Source organism: Heptranchias perlo, chromosome 8, assembly GCF_035084215.1.
Source record: "Heptranchias perlo isolate sHepPer1 chromosome 8, sHepPer1.hap1, whole genome shotgun sequence".
In the NCBI taxonomy this organism is placed as follows: domain Eukaryota; kingdom Metazoa; phylum Chordata; class Chondrichthyes; order Hexanchiformes; family Hexanchidae; genus Heptranchias; species Heptranchias perlo.
The window spans coordinates 73,432,648-73,451,599 of NC_090332.1; the positions used below are offsets into that span (position 1 = coordinate 73,432,648).

The 18,952-nt window shown below is 44.0% G+C and overlaps 2 protein-coding genes across 2 annotated transcripts in view; one reads left to right on the forward strand and one right to left on the reverse strand.

The window, feature by feature from the left end:
* The first annotated feature begins 10,415 nt into the window (after window positions 1-10,415).
* On the forward strand, window positions 10,416-10,988 carry LOC137324230 (barrier-to-autointegration factor-like). Its single transcript, XM_067988374.1, has 2 exons — window positions 10,416-10,554; window positions 10,754-10,988. The coding sequence occupies exons 1-2, from the start codon at window positions 10,429-10,431 to the stop codon at window positions 10,898-10,900; spliced, it is 273 nt and encodes a 90-aa protein (XP_067844475.1). The 5' UTR covers window positions 10,416-10,428; the 3' UTR covers window positions 10,901-10,988.
* A 4,091-nt stretch (window positions 10,989-15,079) lies between these two features.
* entpd6 (ectonucleoside triphosphate diphosphohydrolase 6) overlaps window positions 15,080-18,952 on the reverse strand; it is an 81,748-nt gene continuing 77,875 nt past the window's right edge. The window contains exons 13-14 of the mRNA XM_067989315.1: window positions 17,643-17,755; window positions 15,080-17,552 (exon numbers count right to left, since the gene is read on the reverse strand). Coding sequence (XP_067845416.1) covers window positions 17,469-17,552; window positions 17,643-17,755 — 197 coding nt within the window. The 3' untranslated portion in view covers window positions 15,080-17,468. The remainder of the gene's footprint in view (window positions 17,553-17,642; window positions 17,756-18,952) is intronic.

The following is an 18,952-nucleotide window of genomic DNA, read 5'->3' on the forward strand; positions in this document are numbered from 1 at the left end:
CATGTCAAACTGAGAAGCACCATTGAACGAGCTGGATGATACCAGGTCACGCATACTGATCAGGGCTGTCAACAATGGACAAATAGAAAGAAAGAAAGGACTTGTATTTCACAACCTCAGGATGTCCAAAAGTGCTTTACAAACATTGAAGTACTTTTGAAGTGTAATTACTGTTGGAATGTAGGAAACGCGGCAGCCAATTTGCGCACAGCAAGGTTCCACAAACAGCAATGAGATTCTGGCCAGATAAACTGTTTTATTAGCTGTTGGTTGAGGAATAAATATTGGCCAGGACACCGAGGAGAACTCCCCTGCTCTTCTTCGAAATAGTGCCGCAGGATCTTTTATGTCCACCTGAGAGAACAGATGGGGCCTCGGTTAAACGTATCATCCGAAAGACGACACCTCCGACAGTGCAGCGCTCCCTCAGTAATGCACTGAAGTGTCAGCCAGGATTATGTGCTCAAGTGCTCAAAGGTGGGACTTCAACCCACAACCTTCTAACTCAGAGGCAAGAGTGCTACCAACTGAGTCACGGCTGGCACTGTGCTGGATGTGAGATTTGTCTCTGCAAGTCAGTCATACATGCACAGCATTACCTTGCATCAAAAGCCTGAGGAGTTTTTGAAGCACTGCCAAATGGAGTGCAGATTGCACTTTTTTCTTCCTTTGCCTCCCTCACCTTCATCCACTCTGTTTCAAGCTGGTCCAGCCTGGCTGAGGCGAGTCCTCCTGTTCTGGAACTGTGCTTAATTTCCCCACACCCCGAATGAAAATAATAATCAGTGCTGGTCTTTTCTTTGTTAGCACTTTTTAAGCTGCTATTTAATCCCGTCCCTACTACTGCCAGTCTGAGGCTACTACAGCTTCCACCACCTCGGATCCTGTGCTGCCTTGTGACCAGGAATCCTGCAGGCAAAAAACACACATGCACAATCTGAATTCAGTACACAAACGAGCAGATCTCTGCTACGTGAAAGGCATGTTAATGGAGTAAAGATACAGATCAGCCATGATTTAATTGGTGGAACAGGCTGGAGGGGTCGAATGGCCTATTCCTGTTCCAATGAGATTACAGTTTCACATTGGACTCTTGCAAATTTTTTACCTGAAGGAAATTTTACAGATTGAATCTTCCAGCACAGAAGGAGGCCATTCAGCCTATTGTGCCTGTGCCGGCTCTTTGAAAGAGCTCTTCCCCCAATGCCCTGCAACTTTTTCCTTTTCAAGTATATATCCAATTCCCCTTTTGAATCTACTTCCACCAGCCTTTCATTAATAACTCTTCATTAGTTCTGACATGACTATTTCAAGGCAATTGTTTCTCTTAAGCAACAATACTATGTACACTAAACATATGACCTATCAAAGTACACTTGTCAAAGGTGGCACACGTTGAAATCACATTGAAACATGTCATTGCATTACTTGCAAATTAATTAGGACCCATACCCAAAGGGTTTCAAAACATATTTTTCATTAGTCTAAATGGGTGAGTCTTGGTCCAAGTAAATGAAATGTTAACAATCAGGTAGTAAACATTTCAAGAATAAAATAATAACTTGCATTTATATAACACCTTTAAATTGAGGGAAACATATCAAGATGCTTCACTGGTGCGTAATCAGACAAAAAATTGACACCCAGCCAAAGAAGGAGACTTTAGGACAGGTGAGCAAAAGCTTGGTCAGAGGTAGGTTTTAAGGAGGGTCTTAAAGGAGGAGAGAGGAGAGATTAGGGAGGGAATTCCAGAGTTTAGGGGCTGCCAATGGTGGGGCAAAGGGAGTGGGGGATGCACAAGAGGCCAGAGATCTCGGAGGGTTGTAGGGCTGCAGGGGCTTACAGAGATAGGGATATATAACTTTTGTTCCTATTGCAGTCACGGTTGTTAAATTCACACATTAAAAGCCAAATTTCTTCCCAATCCCGCTTTTGTTCTCACCAAAATCTGGCATATGTTGGGTGGGGGGAGGCGGGGGTCTTCTGCGTGTGACGTCACAAGAGGGACCAGCTGACGGTGGGAAGCACGTGGCGGCGGTTGGCGGGAGGGCGGGTCACGTGGCCCCGCGAGGTCACCGGTGCGAGAAGGCTGGGCCGCGTCTGTTAGGCGGGAAGCGGGAGCCGCAAGCTGCGCGATAGCGGTGAGAGCAGCGCCCTTACCCGGCCCACGTCGTCTGCTCACGTGCAGAGTGGCATCGCCTTTGGCCTGACCGATACCTTCCCCTCCCTCCACGCACCCCCACGGTATGGTGTGAATCGCGGCGACGGCCTTGTCGGTTCTCTGAGGGCCCGAGTAGTTCTACCCCTGAGTCCTGAGGGTGGCACAAGATTTGGGGTGGGTGGGGGGAAGGGTAAAGCGGGAGGGGGATGAGGGAAATGGGATATGGGGGTGGAAGGAGGGGTGGGGAAAGAGATGTGAGAAGGGGATGGAAATGAGGGGGAGGGGATGAGAGGGGCAATGGGAAAGGCAGGATGAGGGAGGGATGGTAGTGGAGGATGGAGGGAGGGGTGCTGGAGGACGAGGGAGAGGTGGTGGAGGAGGGATAATGAATAACAGAGTGGTGGAGGAGGAGGAGGATGGGGAGGGGTGGTGGTAGTGGAGGATGGGGGGGAAGGGGTAGTAGTGGAGGATGGGGAGAGGGGTGGTGGAGGAGGATGGGGGGGAACGGGTAGTAGTGGAGGATGGGGGAGGGGTGGGGGAGGAGGATGGGGGAGGAGGATGGGGGAGGGGTGGGGGAGGAGGATGGGGGAGGAGGATGGGGGAGGGGTGGGGGAGGAGGATGGGGGAGGGGTGGGGGAGGAGGATGGGGGAGGGGTGGGGGAGGAGGATGGGGGAGGAGGATGGGGGAGGGGGAGGGGTGGGGGAGGGGGAGGGGTGGAGGAGGAGGATGGGGGAGGAGGAGGATGGGGGAGGAGGAGGATGGGGGAGGAGGAGGAGGATGGGGGAGGGGTGGTGGAGGAGGATGGGGGAGGGGTGGTGGAGGAGGATGGGGGAGGGGTGGAGGAGGATGGGGGAGGGGTGGTGGAGGAGGATGGGGGAGGGGTGGTGGAGGAGGATGGGGGAGGGGTGGTGGAGGAGGATGGGGGAGGGGTGGTGGAGGAGGAGGATGGGGGAGGGGTGGTGGAGGAGGATGGGGGAGGGGTGGTGGAGGAGGATGGGGGAGGGGTGGTGGAGGAGGATGGGGGAGGGGTGGTGGAGGAGGATGGGGGAGGGGTGGTGGAGGAGGATGGGGGAGGGGTGGTGGAGGAGGATGGGGGAGGGGTGGTGGAGGAGGATGGGGGAGGGGTGGTGGAGGAGGATGGGGGAGGGGTGGTGGAGGAGGATGGGGGAGGGGTGGTGGAGGAGGATGGGGGAGGGGTGGTGGAGGAGGATGGGGGAGGGGTGGTGGAGGAGGATGGGGGAGGGGTGGTGGAGGAGGATGGGGGAGGGGTGGTGGAGGAGGATGGGGGAGGGGTGGTGGAGGAGGATGGGTGGTGGAGGAGGATGGGTGGTGGAGGAGGATGGGTGGTGGAGGAGGATGGGGGAGGGGTGGTGGAGGAGGGTGTGATGGAAGGAGGAAATGGGGGAGGGGAGGAAAAGGGCTGGGGAAGCGGGGGGAAAGGGGGGGGTGAAACAGGAAGAGAGCAGGAGGGTAAGAGGAGAGGGAGGGAGACAAGGAACAGCCATGACTGGTAAACCTTTGTGAATCTCTGTACAGACCTTGTTTAGAAACCCATTCCCCATAGAAAGTGATAATTTATTCATGACCGAGCATAACCCGGGATTTTTTTTTATTCGTTCAAGGGATGTGGGCGGCGCTGGCAAGGCCAGCATTTATTGCCCATCCCTAATTGCCCTTGAGAAGGTGGTGGTGAGCCGCCTTGAACCCGCTGCAGTCCATGAGGCGAAGGTTCTCCCACAGTACTGTAAGGTAGGGAGTTCCAGGATTTTGACCCAGCGATGATGAAGGAACGGCGATATATTTCCAAGTCGGGATGGTGTGTGATTTGGAGGGGAACATGCAGGTGGTGTTGTTCCCATGTGCCTGCTGCTCTTGTCCTTCTAGGTGGTAGAGGTCGCGGGTTTGGGAGATGCTGTCGAAGAAGCCTTGGCGAGTTGCTGCAGTGCATCCTGTGGATGGTACACACTGCAGTCACGGTGCGCCGGTGAAGGGAGTGAATGTTTAGGGTGGTGGATGGGGTGCCAATCAAGCGGGCTGCTTTGTCCTGGATGGTGTTGAGCTTCTTGAGTGTTATTGGAGCTGTACTCATCCAGGCAAGTGGAGAGTATTCTATCACACTCCTGACTTGTGCCTTGTAGATGGTGGAAAGGCTCTGGGGAGTCAGGAGGTGAGTCACTCGCCGCAGAATACCCAGCCTCTGACCTGCTCTTGTAGCCACAGTATTTACGTGTCTGGTCCAGTTAAGATTCTGGTCAGTGGTGACCCCCAGGATGTTGATGGTGGGGTATTCGGCGATAGTAATGCCGTTGAATGTCAAGGGGAGGTGGTTAGACTCTCTCTTGTTGGAGATTGTCATTACCTGGCACTTGTCTGGCGCGAATGATACTTGCCACTTATCAGCCCAAGCTTGGATGTTGTCCAGATCTTGCTGCATGCGGGCACGGACTGTTTCATTATCTGAGGGACTGCGAATGGAACTGAACACTGTGCAATCATCAGCGAACATCCCCATTTCTGACCTTATGATGGAGGGAAGGTTATTGATGAAGCAGCTTAAGATGGTTGGGCCTAGGACACTGCCCTGAGGAACTCCTGCAGCAATGTCCTGGGGCTGAGATGATTGGCCTCCAACAACCACTACCATCTTCCTTTATGCTGTGTCAAACCTGCCATCTGTTGCAGTTAGGTAATTGGATAATCTGTGTTAGTTAATCCTTGGTAGCATTGAACAAAATGCTGTGAATCAAAGCCTTGATGAAACTAGTCACTGGGGAGCGACTGCTGGCACAGGGGAAAGTACCTTAGATGAGCCATCTGTTGTAATTGTTATTTTCACTGTTGAGAGTAGTCGTTCTTGGGCTTATTTTTTCTGATTGTCACAAATTCGGCTCTGCTGTTGGCATCTCCTCGGGCTCAGTGGTGTCAGTCACTCCCATAAGCGGTCTGAGCCCCTTTTATGGGAGTTGACTCACACTGTCCTAGATCTAATTGTACGATAGTGTAATCCTGGGGTGTAACAGAAGTACACCCTTGTGACCTGGACCGTACATTCATGTCGTTCTTCAATCTCTTTGAAGGCGGAACGAGCAAACAATTGGTGAGGCAAGTTAACATAGAGAGCAACAGTTACGATCAGACTCATCTAGTTCAATCAGTAGAATTTATCCTTATATAATGGTACAAAATAAAGAACACGCCATGCTTCTCCATATCAATGAGTCATCTTACTCAACTTAAACAAGATGTTTTCTAATTGTTCCATCACCATTTCTGACTATCTGAGCTTGGTTAAAGCTTTCACGGTTCTCTATTCATAGGAACAGGAGTAGGCCATTCAGCCCCTCGGGCCTGTTCGTCATTCAATTAGATCTTGGCTGATTCAAAAGCCTGATTGCCCTTGACGCCTTTTTGTTTCTATCTTTCTATTTCCCTCCTCACAGACAGACGGATCAAAAGGGCTTTCAAACACAATGGATGTGAAGCGGTTTATTCGATTACACAGACAAGCTAACAAATTGCTCATTGTTTAGTCTCTGGGGAAACAACTTCCATTTAGCATATTAACCCTTTTGTCTGGGTGCCTTTTTTTTTAAACTTGGGAGAGTACACTTTGCTTAAAAAAATATTAAAAGTAACTTATTTTCAAATCCTTTCTGGGGAAAAATGACCAAAAATTCCTGAAATGTTATGCCAATACATAAATGCGTGCATAGTATACATATCCTGAATGGCCCATTCCTGTTCCTATGTCTAAAGCTCACACAAATATTTGCCAGGAATACTACAAAGTCAAATGCTGACACAGTATGGTGGTTACTGCATCCATTTGTAGAGAGTATTTTAGAAGCTTTATTTCATTGAATAATTATTTTAAAAATCATTTCATAACTAGGAGTCAGTGTCACCATTACAATGTCCTAACTTTGGGGGAAAAGATGACTGACAAATTTTGAAACTTATATTTTGACATCAAGGAAATGCCTCACTTTTGGTCCTGAAGGGCGGAGCTCCCATCAGCCTAGATTTTCCCAGCTCTAATTGCATAAACATAAAAAAGGACAGCAAAAAAAGAACTTGAGGCCCAAAGATAGTAATCCTCCATCAGACAGTGCAACCTCGCTTATCACTCTCTGGGAGAGAGAAAAAAAAGCTGTGCCCAATTTCAGGAAAATCTGGTAAATTTCCATGCCAATTTGATAAGCAAGTAGGAGACCATGATTCCCTGTGATGCGACAGAACTTAACTAACCCACACATCCCTGATACACCAAAATGGCATTCTCCTTCAGGAAATTGCCATACCTGTATTTTCCAGTTCCATCAGTAACCTGTTCCAGAGGGCCAACAACCTTCTGGGAAAATAAATATTACCTGTCATCTTACCTGACTCTGCCTATATATTTTATAGACATGCCCTCGAGTCCAACCAGCTGAATCCATTTCAAATATTTTACTAAATCTACTGTATCCAATCCTTTCATAATTTTAAAAGCTCGATCATATCCCATGAGTCTACATTTCTCCAACACAAATAACCCTAATGCTTTGAATGGATTCTTGTAACTAAGAGACTCAACCTCCTCCTCTGCACTCTCTGTAGAGCCTCGATATCCATCACCAGACGTGAGGATCAGAACTGGATACAATGCAACAAGTGCGGACAAACCATAGCTTTACATAACCCAAGTATAGTGATCTTAATTTTGCTTTCCCTATTGTCATCTCCCATTGCTTGTGAACCTTTGGTAAATAGTTAGTGACTACCCCAAACCCTTTCCCTGTGATATTACTTTTAATGGGCACCCATTCATGAAATAAACATACCCTGAGTTTCTTGGCTCCATGTGCATAACACAGGACTTCACATTAAATTATATTTGCCATTTACAAACCCATTCACAACTTATCTAAATTAGCTTTTGTCCTACTGATCTCCATCTTATTGCCAACCCATGGGCACCTTTTTGTATTACTAATAAGTTTAATACTATTGATGTCCTCTTCAAACTGATTAGCAAAAGCAGTGAAAATTAAATAGCAGCACAGAACTGCAAAGTGCTGTTCGGGAAATAAGCTTCTGCTTTGGAATTTCATATCCTAAGAACTTCCTTATTCAACCACTGCGATTTCAACTTAGCCTCAGCACTTCCCTTTTACCTCGGCATATTACCTTATTGCAAATATTGTATCATACTTGAGAAAAACTTCCCTAGCCACATAAAATATCTTACTGATCCTGGAGCCAGAAAGGTTGTAGCCTCAAATTTAAGAATCACACTTGGGAAAAAAAAGGTCTGACTTCTAACTGATCCAAGCATTTGCTAAGACTAAGCAGAATATAATGGAGTTTTGTTTTACTGAAGCCTTGCTAATGATGCAAGGGCATGGGAGAAATACTTTTAAAAATTGCTTCATGGGGAGGCAGGATTTGGGGTGGTGGGGAGGAGTACATTTTATCTAAAGTAATTCCCCAATTTAGAGAGAAAATATACACTCAAAAATCTGATTTGGTGTTTTGTCAAACATCAGTTTTCTGACTTGCACAAAGATCCTTGGGTTGGATCTCTCCCCCTGCTAGGCCACCTCCGTGCAGCTTCCTAGGAAACAACAGGAGCAGTGACTTTGCAATCGCCCAAGAGATGCTCTGGAGTTGTGGAACTATAGCAAGCCACATTACAGGCTTGGTGTGCAGAATTCCTAATCTGCAACATTTCCTGGATCCTGAGACCTCAGGCTAGTTACTGCCATTTGTGTGGAGCCATTTTTGAATGCACAGGGGCATTCCCCTTCCATAACATCACTGATCCAGTTTATAGTCAGGAGATTGTGAAGGCCTATACATAAAGAATGGCTGCTTGGACAAGATCTTAGACAGTGCCTGTGGACTTAAATAGTTTTACAGCACAGAAACCAGCCATTCAACCCAACAGGTCTATTCCGATGTTTATGCTGCACTCGAGCCTCGTCCCACCTTACTTCATCTCACACGATCAACATATCCTTCTATTCATTTCTCCCTCATGTACTTATCTAGCTTCCCTTTAAATGCATCTATGGTATTCGTCTCATTCCACATTCTCACCACTCTCTTAGTAAAGAAGTTTCTCCTGAATTCCTTATTGGATTTATTAGTGACTATCTTATATTTATGGCCCCTAGTTTTGGACTCCTCCACAAGTGGAAATATCTTCTCTACGTCTACCCTATCAAACCCCTTCATAATTTTAAAGATCTCTATCAGGACACCTCTTAGCCTTCTGTTTTGCAGATAAAAGAGCCCCAGCCTTTCCTCTCAGTTCTGGTATCATCCTTGTAAATCTTTTTTGCACTTTCTCCAGTGCTTCTATATGTAAAATGGAGACCAGAACTGTGCTTAGTACTCTAAGTGTGGTCTAACCAAGGTTCTATATAAGTTGAACATAATTTCTTTGCTCTTGAATTATATTCCTCTATAAATGAGCCCCAGTGCTTTGTTTGTACTTTTTATGGCTTTGTTAACCTTGCCCAGCAAGGAATCAAGATTGTTAGGAGAGGGGGGAAAGAACTGATGGAAAGGGCAAAGAAATAATGAGCTATATTGAGAGGGTAGATGTGTTAAAAACACACACACACATCCACCCTCACATGCTGCAATTCCAAAATTAAAAACAGAAAGCACTTAAAATGCACAACAGCTAAGTCATCTTCTGGAAATAGGAAGATATTTTGGGTCTGATTCTTCATCAAAACTGGCCTGGTCAAGCTGGAGAAAGCCTCATAAATTGGACTACAAGGAAAAGCCCAGATACGCTCAGGGAGCAGAGAACCGGTGAAGATTCAAATCTGTGTTCATCGAGGCTGCTAACGGGTGTGATGGTCCATTGAAAGTTTAAAGGACATTGTGCTTCCAGTTAACAGGCTTCTCCAGCTAGACTGTACCATTTCTGACAAGAGGTTAATCTTCAAATGTTACTTTTTTAGGCATTGATTTACTTGGAGTACTGTGCACAGTTCTGGTCTCCATATTATATAAAGAGTGGTTAGGATCTGGAATACACTGCCAGAGGGGGTGGTGGAGGCAGATTCAATCATGGCCTTCAAAAGGGAACTGGATAAGTACTTAAAGGAAAATATTTGCAGGATTACGGGGATAGGGCGGGAGAGTGGGACTAGCTGGATTGCTCTTGCATAGAGCTGGTGCGGACTCGATGGGCCGAATGGCCTCCGTCTGTGCTGTAACCTTTCTATGATTCTAAAGGATATAGAGGCACTAGAGAAAGTGCAAGAAAGATTTACAAGGATGATACCAGAACTGAGAGGTTATACCAAAGATTGAACAGGCTGGGGTTCTTTTCTCTAGAAAAGAGAAGGCTGAGGAGTGATTTAAGAGGTCTTCAAGATTATGAAAGGGTTTGATAGGATAGATGTAGAGATATTTTCACTTGTGGGGGAGATCAAAACTAGGGGCCATAAATAAGATAGTCACCAATTAATCCAATAGAGAATTCAGGAGAATATTCTTTATCCAGAGAGTGGTGAGGATGTGGAACTTGCTACCCCAAGGAGAAGTTGAGGTGAATAGCATAGATGCAATTAAGGGGAAGCTAGATTAACCCATGAGGGAGAAAGGATTAGAAGGATATGTTGATAGGGTTAGATGAAATAGGGGAAGGGGGAAGGCTTGTGTGGAGCATTAATACTGGTGTGGGCCAGTTGGCCGAATGGCCTGTTTCTGTGCTGTACTTTCAATATATGAAGAGTGAATTTTCGATCTTTACAAGTGAAGGGTTAGAATAGAGCCCTTTTTATTAGGGATAAGATGATTGGATACCTCTAAACTTAAGTTCTTGTGAGGATTGTCCAGTTGTGCTTTATGGTCCTAGCTAATCCATTTTTTAAACACTGAACAAGTTCTACACTCGATTTATTGTTATTGTTCGTTAGTGAGTACATGTTGTTTTGATGTAGCTTCACCGTAATCACTCTTTACATAAAATTGCATGGTATTTAGGATGAAAATATGCAATGATTAGTGGTAGGACATAAAACTTAATGGAAACTTGGGTGGGAAATGTTGCCCTCCATGCCTGAATTTCCGACCCTTGGATTGGAGCACTAATACATAACCTGTTCCTGCACAATTCATCTATAATTTTCCAATTTGTAGAATGATCCGAACAGTGAAGATGCAGAGGGGCCTTTTGTAGTTCAAAACTTGTACAGCTTCTCCCAGATAACTAAATATATCTTTCGCTTATTGTTGTCAACAGATTTAACACCTCTGCACAATGATTTCGACATCACACAAGCACAGGAATTTTGTTTCCGAACCAATGGGGAACAAGTCAGTATCTGCCTTGGCTGGTATTGGAACAACACTTGGAAGAAAACTGGAAGAGCAAGGCTTTGATAAGGTAACACCTACTGAGTTCTTCATGGTGACAGTGTAATTGCAACTTGCTATGCCAGTGAGTGATAAGCATAGGTTTTTGTCTGTACCTTTTATACACACTGAGTGAGCCCTTTATAAACCAAATCTAATGTGCTTACCAAAAGAAAATCACAGTAGTACATGCACTTTCATGTTAACTTGTGTTTTTTTCTGTGTTTCAGGCATACGTAGTGTTAGGCCAATTTCTTGTTCTGAGAAAGGATGATGAATTGTTTAAGGATTGGTTGAAAGACATCTGTGGGGCCAACAGCAAACAAGCTGGACAATGCGTCACCTGTTTACAAGAATGGTGCAATGCCTTCCTGTAGTTAATATTCTTGTCTAAAGCATGTATGAAGTTCACTACTTATCATCTAGTTTAAATAAATGTGTTGTAGACTAATACCAATTTTCCTATGCTCGTCTAAAGCATGTAAAAAGCTTGTCTTAAGCATGTATGAAGTTCACTACTTATGATCCAGTTTAAATAATTGTGTTGTAGACTAATATCAATTTTACATGCAGCATCAATTCCTTTTGTAAAGAGATGGGCATCACATTTAAATACATTGCCGCTTTCTGATACAAGCTGCTGTAAACTGTTATGGTCTGTGTCTGTGTCTCCATGCTCTTATGGGACAAAAGGAAGAAAAAAGCCCAGGGCTAAAGTAGCAGCAAAACTAGTAATCTTAAAGAAAATAGTATGTTAAGGAAAAAGTGAGAAATAGTAAATGAAAATCTTCTGTTTTCCAATAGGAAGTATTGACTTTTGACCATCATTGATGTATTTTAAGTGTTTATTTATGGACGGAATCCTTTTTTTAAAAAAAGTCAATATACAAGGGGTTTAAAATTTAGAATTTGGCCCTAGCTTTACATCTAGCATCAAAGTTTGATCTTAAATCATAGGTTTTTTAATGGGTCCACAGAGCCAAGAATGTTGCAGGAATTGGGGGGGGGGGGGGGTGGGGGGTGGGTCAGAGATTTGAGTTTGCCTGGAGATGTGTACTCAAGAATTTTATGTACTCTTTCTTGTGGTTGTTGACTTAGCACATTACATCTTTTGCTGTTAACTAATAAAAATACATTTTCTGCAATGATTGCATTGTCTTTCTCAAATTAGGGCAATAATTCTCTAGGAGTGTCAGTATTTGCAGGTTGGTGGGGGGGGGGGGTTCCTCCGTACAAAGACGACTGCCTTTAGATACGGCACTTAGGAAAGTTTTCAGTACAGCATATTGCAAAAGGGTACCCATTATATTTATTTGTACTGCAGCCCAACCAAAGGGGCAGATTCAAGCTGGGCTTAGTTCAACAGGTGCGAACCGCCCAAATGCTCAAGGTGCACTCTGGCAGTGGGGAAAATATTCCATCCCTCAGCACTGATTATATTTTGGATACTCAGCATATAAATTCTTTCTAAAAAGTGATGTGTTTTATATTGAGTGTTGCAGTGGCCCTGGAAATTCCAATCTTGAGGAAGGGCAAAGAACAGAGAGCTCTGCACAGTGGTGTGTGTTGTGGAAATAATCCCTTCTCAGGAGATTGAAATGTTTCTATACAACAGCAGTAAATATTTGTGACTAAGCCGTTCCTGGCCAGCCAAGAAATCTAAGTAGCCACCTTGCTGCACAACATTTGATTCCTAAAGGGATTTGCATATATTATGCACAGGATGATTATTTTCAGATTTAAACGTAGATGTCGCTGTTACTTCTTCCACGTCTATGAAATAGAGAAGTAACTAGACAGACTAGATGCAGAGAGGATGTTCCCGATGGCTGGGGGTCCCAGAACCAGGGGTCCCAGTCGCAGGATACAGGGAATGCCATTTAGAACCGAGATGAGGAGAAATTTCTTCACTCAGAGGGTGGTGAACCTGTGGAATTCTCTGCCACAGATGGCAGTGGAGGCCAAGTCATTAAATGTATTCAAGAAAGAGATAGATATATTTCTTAATGCTAAAGGGATCAAGGTTAATGGGGAAAAAGCGGGAACAGGGTACTGAGTTAGACAATCAGCCATGATCATTTTGAATGGCGGAGCAGGGCTGAATGGCTAACTCTTGCTCCTATTTTCTATGTTTCAATGTATGCTGGAACTTCTTTGGTTCCATCAAACAAAATGTGCTAGATGTAAAAGTGAACACAGTAGCGGTTTACTTTTATAAAACACAATGGCTGGGAAATTGGACCTGCGGCGGAAACCAGCACAAAGTGGCCAGCAGGCCTGCAATGGGGCGGGGAGGAGGCAGACGGAGTACGGCAAGCATGGGCCGGCAGCAGCCTGCAGTATTGCTTTGGAGCTAGGAAAAGCACTCCTGCTCCTCCTGGCTCCATATTAAGGCAAGTGGAAAAAAAAGCTTACCTGTTTGGCAGTCTCCAGGTGTTCTTTAAGGATTACTGGTTAGGCCGTTGCAGACCCGGAAAAACTGAGCCGAGCTCGCACGACACAAGCTCCACCCAGTTTTTGCTGAGTTTGGCACAGGGTCCTAAAACAGGCGTTGGGCCTCTGAATAGCATATTCCAAGGACCCAACACCTGTTGTAGGCAGGTTCCCCGGGCTCTTGGAAGTCACAGGTTGCCAATTTTGGTGGGAGGTGGGGGGGGGGGGGGGGGGGGGGAGGGGGGAAATCTGGCATGGAAATTGCCCCCCCCCCCAACTCCTATTCTTCATCCAGAAATTGGATGCGACGGGGGACGATTTCTCCCCTATTATGACTGTGCAGTGCAGTTATGTAGACCGAGGTCTTGTACCATACTACAGCTGATAGAGGGAATTAATTAAAAATACACATTCTGCAGTGGAAATAAGTACAGCACAGATACCATTAGAAATGGTTTAAAATGTTTTTTTTCCCTGAACAGTTAATCTTTTTTAACCCTCTCTTTTGCTTCACAAACATAATTCAATGCAGCAGTCATTTATGAAAGGAGCTCATATTTCACAAAGTGGTAGAAAATATCCTGTAGTTTGAATGATTCCAAATACTCTTCTCTGTCTTCAGTATGTAATATTCAGGCTTGGTTTTGAAAACTTGTACTGAAGTGTGACTTACACCCAACCAAACTGTTATGGCCCAGATTTTGCTGGAGCGGGGCATCTCGTGGTATGCCCCATTAAGTTAGATTTTTTTCTTCACCCTTTAGCTTGAAATTTTTTTTGCTGGAAGTGCGAGCTGATAATGGTGTTACGAGGACAACGGGGCATTTGGGACCTTGATGAACGGCAGGACCAACAGTGCATCTCCTTAACTAATGAGAATTAAGGATTGGGAACGAAACGGGAACGACGGAGAAGGAATTAGGGTGAATTAGAGTCAAATTAGGTACAGAAAGCGAAGGAAAGATTGGGTTAAGAAAGAAAAACGACAGAAAAAGTAAGAAAAAATGTTACATTTTAAAAACCTCTATAAGAGCAATTTATTACCTGCAGGAATGAGACCCCAGTTTCAGTTGTTCCCATTCTGGGCTAAGAGGTTGAGTGGTATTGCAGGAACTTTAATCTCATCATTAAAAGGGTCCTTTTGCTGTTAAGTCCCAGCCCTAACTTTCTGCGGCGAGTTTAATTCGTATTCACGGCGCAAATGCAGCAATTTCTGAAACGGTTGAGGGCGAGCTGCCATTTTCGTAAGGCTAACGGAGGAGTGGTGCAAATCGTCCAGCAATTTGTGGCGAATTGCAACACATGGGATATCTCTTCCTCGCCACAAGTTGCTGGGTTTTATACACATAAAGCACATCGTTATTTGGGCCTATATTCTGCAAAATAGCCTCACAACTCTCTGTGTGAAGAAGTTTCTCCTGCCCTCTGTTCCAAATCTCTTGGATTTAATCTTGAATCTACGGCCACTTGTTCTTGATGTTCAGTAAGCAGCAAAGTTATTGCTGCACCACTCTTACACACCGCCTAATGCTTAGTTGCCTGACCTCACTCCATGCATGTAGCCCTGAGAAATCAGGAAAAAGTGGAAAAAAAATAAAATGGTCTGGGCCTATATTCTGCAAAATGACTTGATGATCTGTATGTAGTATTTTCCATAAAACCATTTAAAAAGTTTAAAAAAAAATAAAGTCAACCAAGATTACACACAATCCATAGATAGCTTCTTTTGGAAAGTCCAAAGAGTTTAAAAAATCCAAAATATTTGATCAAAAACTTAGGGAGGAGACTAGCCAATAAAGTCAATATGATGTGCTACAAATTCTCAAAATAACCAAAAATGCTATATTTGCACAATAAAACAAAAAACTTCAACTCAAGTTGACCCTCCAAGTTATTACTATGCTCCTTCAAGCTCCATTAATGTTGCTTCATGGCCGACATACCAGACATACATGAATGTTGCAAAAAAGTTAATTCTCCAAGAAAACCTGACCCACACAGGTTCTTCATTAGAAGCCCAATAACAAGTGACAAATGCTTCAGCCTTCTGCCCAAAAGTGCAACATCAGCAATAAAGCATATGAAATAAACTTCAGTGTGCTTAAAAAAACTAAACCTGCAAGTTGTACACCAAAAATTAAATTTATTTACATCATTTTTGGGAGTCAATGCGCATTTCCAACTGTAGATGCTTCTATTTTCCAATTGAACTAAAGTTTGAACATCTTGCATGTGTGCCATAACAGTTTTTAAGGGAAAAAAAATAGTACAAATAGGTAATCCACTTGTAATCAGCGGGCAAAGGAAGAATGGCTGTTTAAATTTGATATCGGATGAACTAGACTGAATGAATCGTTTATAGACCATAGAAATTGTTGGGCAGCTCTCGGGAGAGATCCGGGGAAGAGCGGAATTTCCGTCCATCGTATGGATGCAGCCCTAACTCCGTCTCAAATCCCAGGGGCGTTAGCATATCTTTAGTGGGCACCTATGCCTTTTTCAGTGCTACTGGGGCACCCACCTCACATGACAGCTGGGGGATATTGCTGCTGCATCTTGCCGCAGTATAAGTGGGTCGACTGTTGCAGATAAAGATATGAAAAAAAAAATTACAAATTACAAAACCCTTCAATTTCAAATCTGACACTTTCCCAAATGACATCCATCAATGTCATTGGGAAAGTGGTAAATTCTGCAATTGACTGCCGTAGGGTAGTCAGCCTTTGACTGGAAAACAGGTTCCCTTTGTGCCAGGATCAGGTCTTCATGCAGGCACACAATGTTGGGGGCACGGGCAGCGGGTTCAAGAAGCATCCTCTCCCACATCCAGCAGGACTTTGGACAATCCAATAATGGGGCAGAGACCAGGGGCAACCAGGACTCAACATCTTCCCCCCACTCTCCCAGATAATGGAGACTTTATGCCCACCCCACCCCCCCAAATTAATTTAGATACCATAAAGGCAGCTATTCCAATCATGATTAATTAAGACAGAGTTCCCAGAATATGGTAGGTCTGCGGAATGCATCACCTGTCTCATATCTTTCTGCCTGAGTCTAGCACATTGAAATTGAGAAGATGGGAAATTCAACCAAACTTTGACCTTAAGATTAGACCTCGAGCTCAATGTAAACATGCATTTAAGAGACAGTCAGCATCTTAGCATCAGCTGCTTTAATCCCAAAAAGCCCTCTTGATCAGAGTAACTTCAAAATGGCGAATAGGAAGGACTGATCTGGCAGCAAGTGTTAGGTGCCAACTAGTTTGCCTATAGGGAATTGTCCAAATATTACGGCCAGCTGGCATCTATCCTATGAACCCTACACTGGGGAAAGGCCCAATATTAATTCTAAACTCATTGTCCTCTAAACTGAGTTTTGGGCTTCTATCTCATGAACACAGAAGGGGCTTGGATAATTGTTCCTAGTCCCACCCACTGTAGACCAATTCAGCACACTTCCTGCAGGAGGATTTAGACAAAGCATGGTAAGTCACTCTTAAAAAGCCCCACAACTTTGTTCCCTTTAGAAATGTTTAGAGCAGTAACGTAGAAAGATATACTGTTGGGGGACACTTCCAAATGAGGATGGTTCAACATCAGACACAAAGAAAGCTGTACCTACCATCAAGTCACACAAATACAGACTGCTATGGCTCTTTCAGCTGCTCTTTTTGGTACACAAAGGATAAGGAATATTACATAGATATGTAATATGTCACTACATGCTGTTATCTGTTACAAATAGGAACAGTTGATGAGGTAAGTTCATTGCAACTAATAAATGCCCAGTGCCAAATGCTATTTCTCGGTCAGCAACTGTGGAATATTCCTTTAACCCAGAATCTAAAAACAAAACCTTCACACAGATGTCTCAGCTACTGTAGATGGAGTGTTGAATCACAGTTGTTAATGATGTCTTACAGCCAGCTAGCTTTTATCTACATGCTACGGAGTACAAAATAATCGACTATGCATGTTTCCTCAAAAACAAGAGAGTATTACCTTCATTGTTTGGAAAGGGGGCTCGTGAAAAGTAACTCTAACTGAAATTCTATTTTGTGGAAATTAGTCTTTGAGCATGGAACAGCTTGCAGTGTAGGTCCTCCCATATACAAATGGTGGGACTATTCAAGCAAAACAAGCCATCCAATAATCTCTTACAATTCAGTTAGTTATGTCTCCTACAAACATTTTCCCAATTAAAATCGGGGCTCGAGATATTGCACCTGGAAAACAATTCTCGCCACCCATTTTGTTTGGTGGAGTCGTGCAAAATAACTGCCAATATGTTGGAGAATAGCATCAATTAGTAACCTGATGACCTATTAGGTTAAAATGCCAAAATTTAACATTGTGGACAGACCTTAAAAGTATTACAATCCACAAAGCCCAAACCCACATTTTGAGATCTCCCAGTTCCCCAAGCAGTGAAAGCAACATTTTGTATAAGGCAATGAGTTCAACCCTGATTGTGTTGCTCTATAATGTAAACATTAGTCAGTTTTTCACATTAGTTTCTGTGAAGGGAGTCAATATAATGGAATGTAGCTCCCAGCGCCCAACTGCTTTCGACACCATTAATCTTCCTGGCAAGCTGTAATGAGAATCACACATCATTTTAGATAAGACACCGTGAATTACGCTAAACAAAAGTTGCCAATTTTATCAAGATGTCCAAAATTACCTTGAAAACTGCATCTTTCTGGAAACCAAGTTCTTGTAGCAGCACAGTTATGTATACAAGATCCATGCAAAGAAAAGGTTTATCTGTTGATTCAGATTCCATATTCTGACATACTAAATCAAAATAAAAAGAACTGGTTTTCATATCTGGTAAAACTCTCTGAAAAAGGACATAACTTGTTAAGTTGAATTATATACCTGGCAGCTTTCAGAACTGTCACATAATCAAAGTGCATCAGCAGCCAATCATCAATTCCTTTTATGTACATGCACAAACATCTCACTTCCAATAAAACAGGCACAAAATTTACACTAGATCATAGTATTAAATTCAACGGCAGACTAATATAAAAGGAGGTGGCACTGAAAAAAAATTCAACATCCCTCCCCTCCTAATAACTGAAATGGGATCCATGTTATAGGAGTATCACGAGGGCAAGATTAAGCTGGCATTTTAGAGATGATAGTAGGACTTAAAGCTGCATATAATTAAGGCAGAAAAATGAACTGTATATATGCTGAGTAATTCACCAAAAAAAATCTTTGCTTTTGCTCTTTACAGATTAAACGGGTGCAGGTGAAAGTTCTGATGCTCCTTCCTCTCTGGTCAATTTAACAGTAATTCATTATCATATATTTCAAGAAAAAAAAAATGGAAATTCTTGGTTTTCCCCTCTTTTTGTCAATTCTTTTCCCCTCATGGGCACTGGGTGCTTCCTCACAATTATACATGTCTAAACCACAGCAACAATGGTCAGTGGGCTATTCAACCACAGAGGGCATGACTTGGTGTGCAAGTTCACAGATCCCTGAAGGCGGCGGAACAGGTAGATAAGGTGGTAAAGAAGGCATATGGGATACTTGCCTTTATTAGCCGAAGCATAGAATATAAGAGCAAGGAGGTTATGATGGAGCTGTATAAAACACTGGTTAGGCCACAGCTGGAGTACTGTGTGCAGTTCTGGTCGCCACACTACAGGAAGGATGTGATCACTTTGGAGAGGGTGCAGAGGAGATTCACCAGGATGCTACCAGGGCTGGAGCGCTTCAGCTATGATGAGAGACTGGGAAGATTGGGTTTGTTTTCCTTGGAGCAGAGGAGGCTGAGGGGGGACTTGATTGAGGTGTACAAAATTATGAGGGGCACAGATAGGATGGATACTAAGGAGCTTTTTCCCTTCGTTGAGGGTTCTATAACAAGGGGGCATATATTCAAGGTAAAAGGCGGTAGGTTTAGAGGGGATTTGAGAAAGAACTTTTTCACCCAGAGGGTGGTTGGAGTCTGGAACTCACTGCCTGAAAGGGTTGTGG

Coding starts and splice junctions, on each gene's coding strand:
- LOC137324230 (XM_067988374.1), top strand. CDS start 10,429: ATGATTTCGACATCACACAAGCACAGGAATTTTGTTTCCGAACCAATG. Junction 10,555..10,753: donor AAGAGCAAGGCTTTGATAAG/GTAACACCTACT, acceptor TCTGTGTTTCAG/GCATACGTAGTGTTAGGCCA.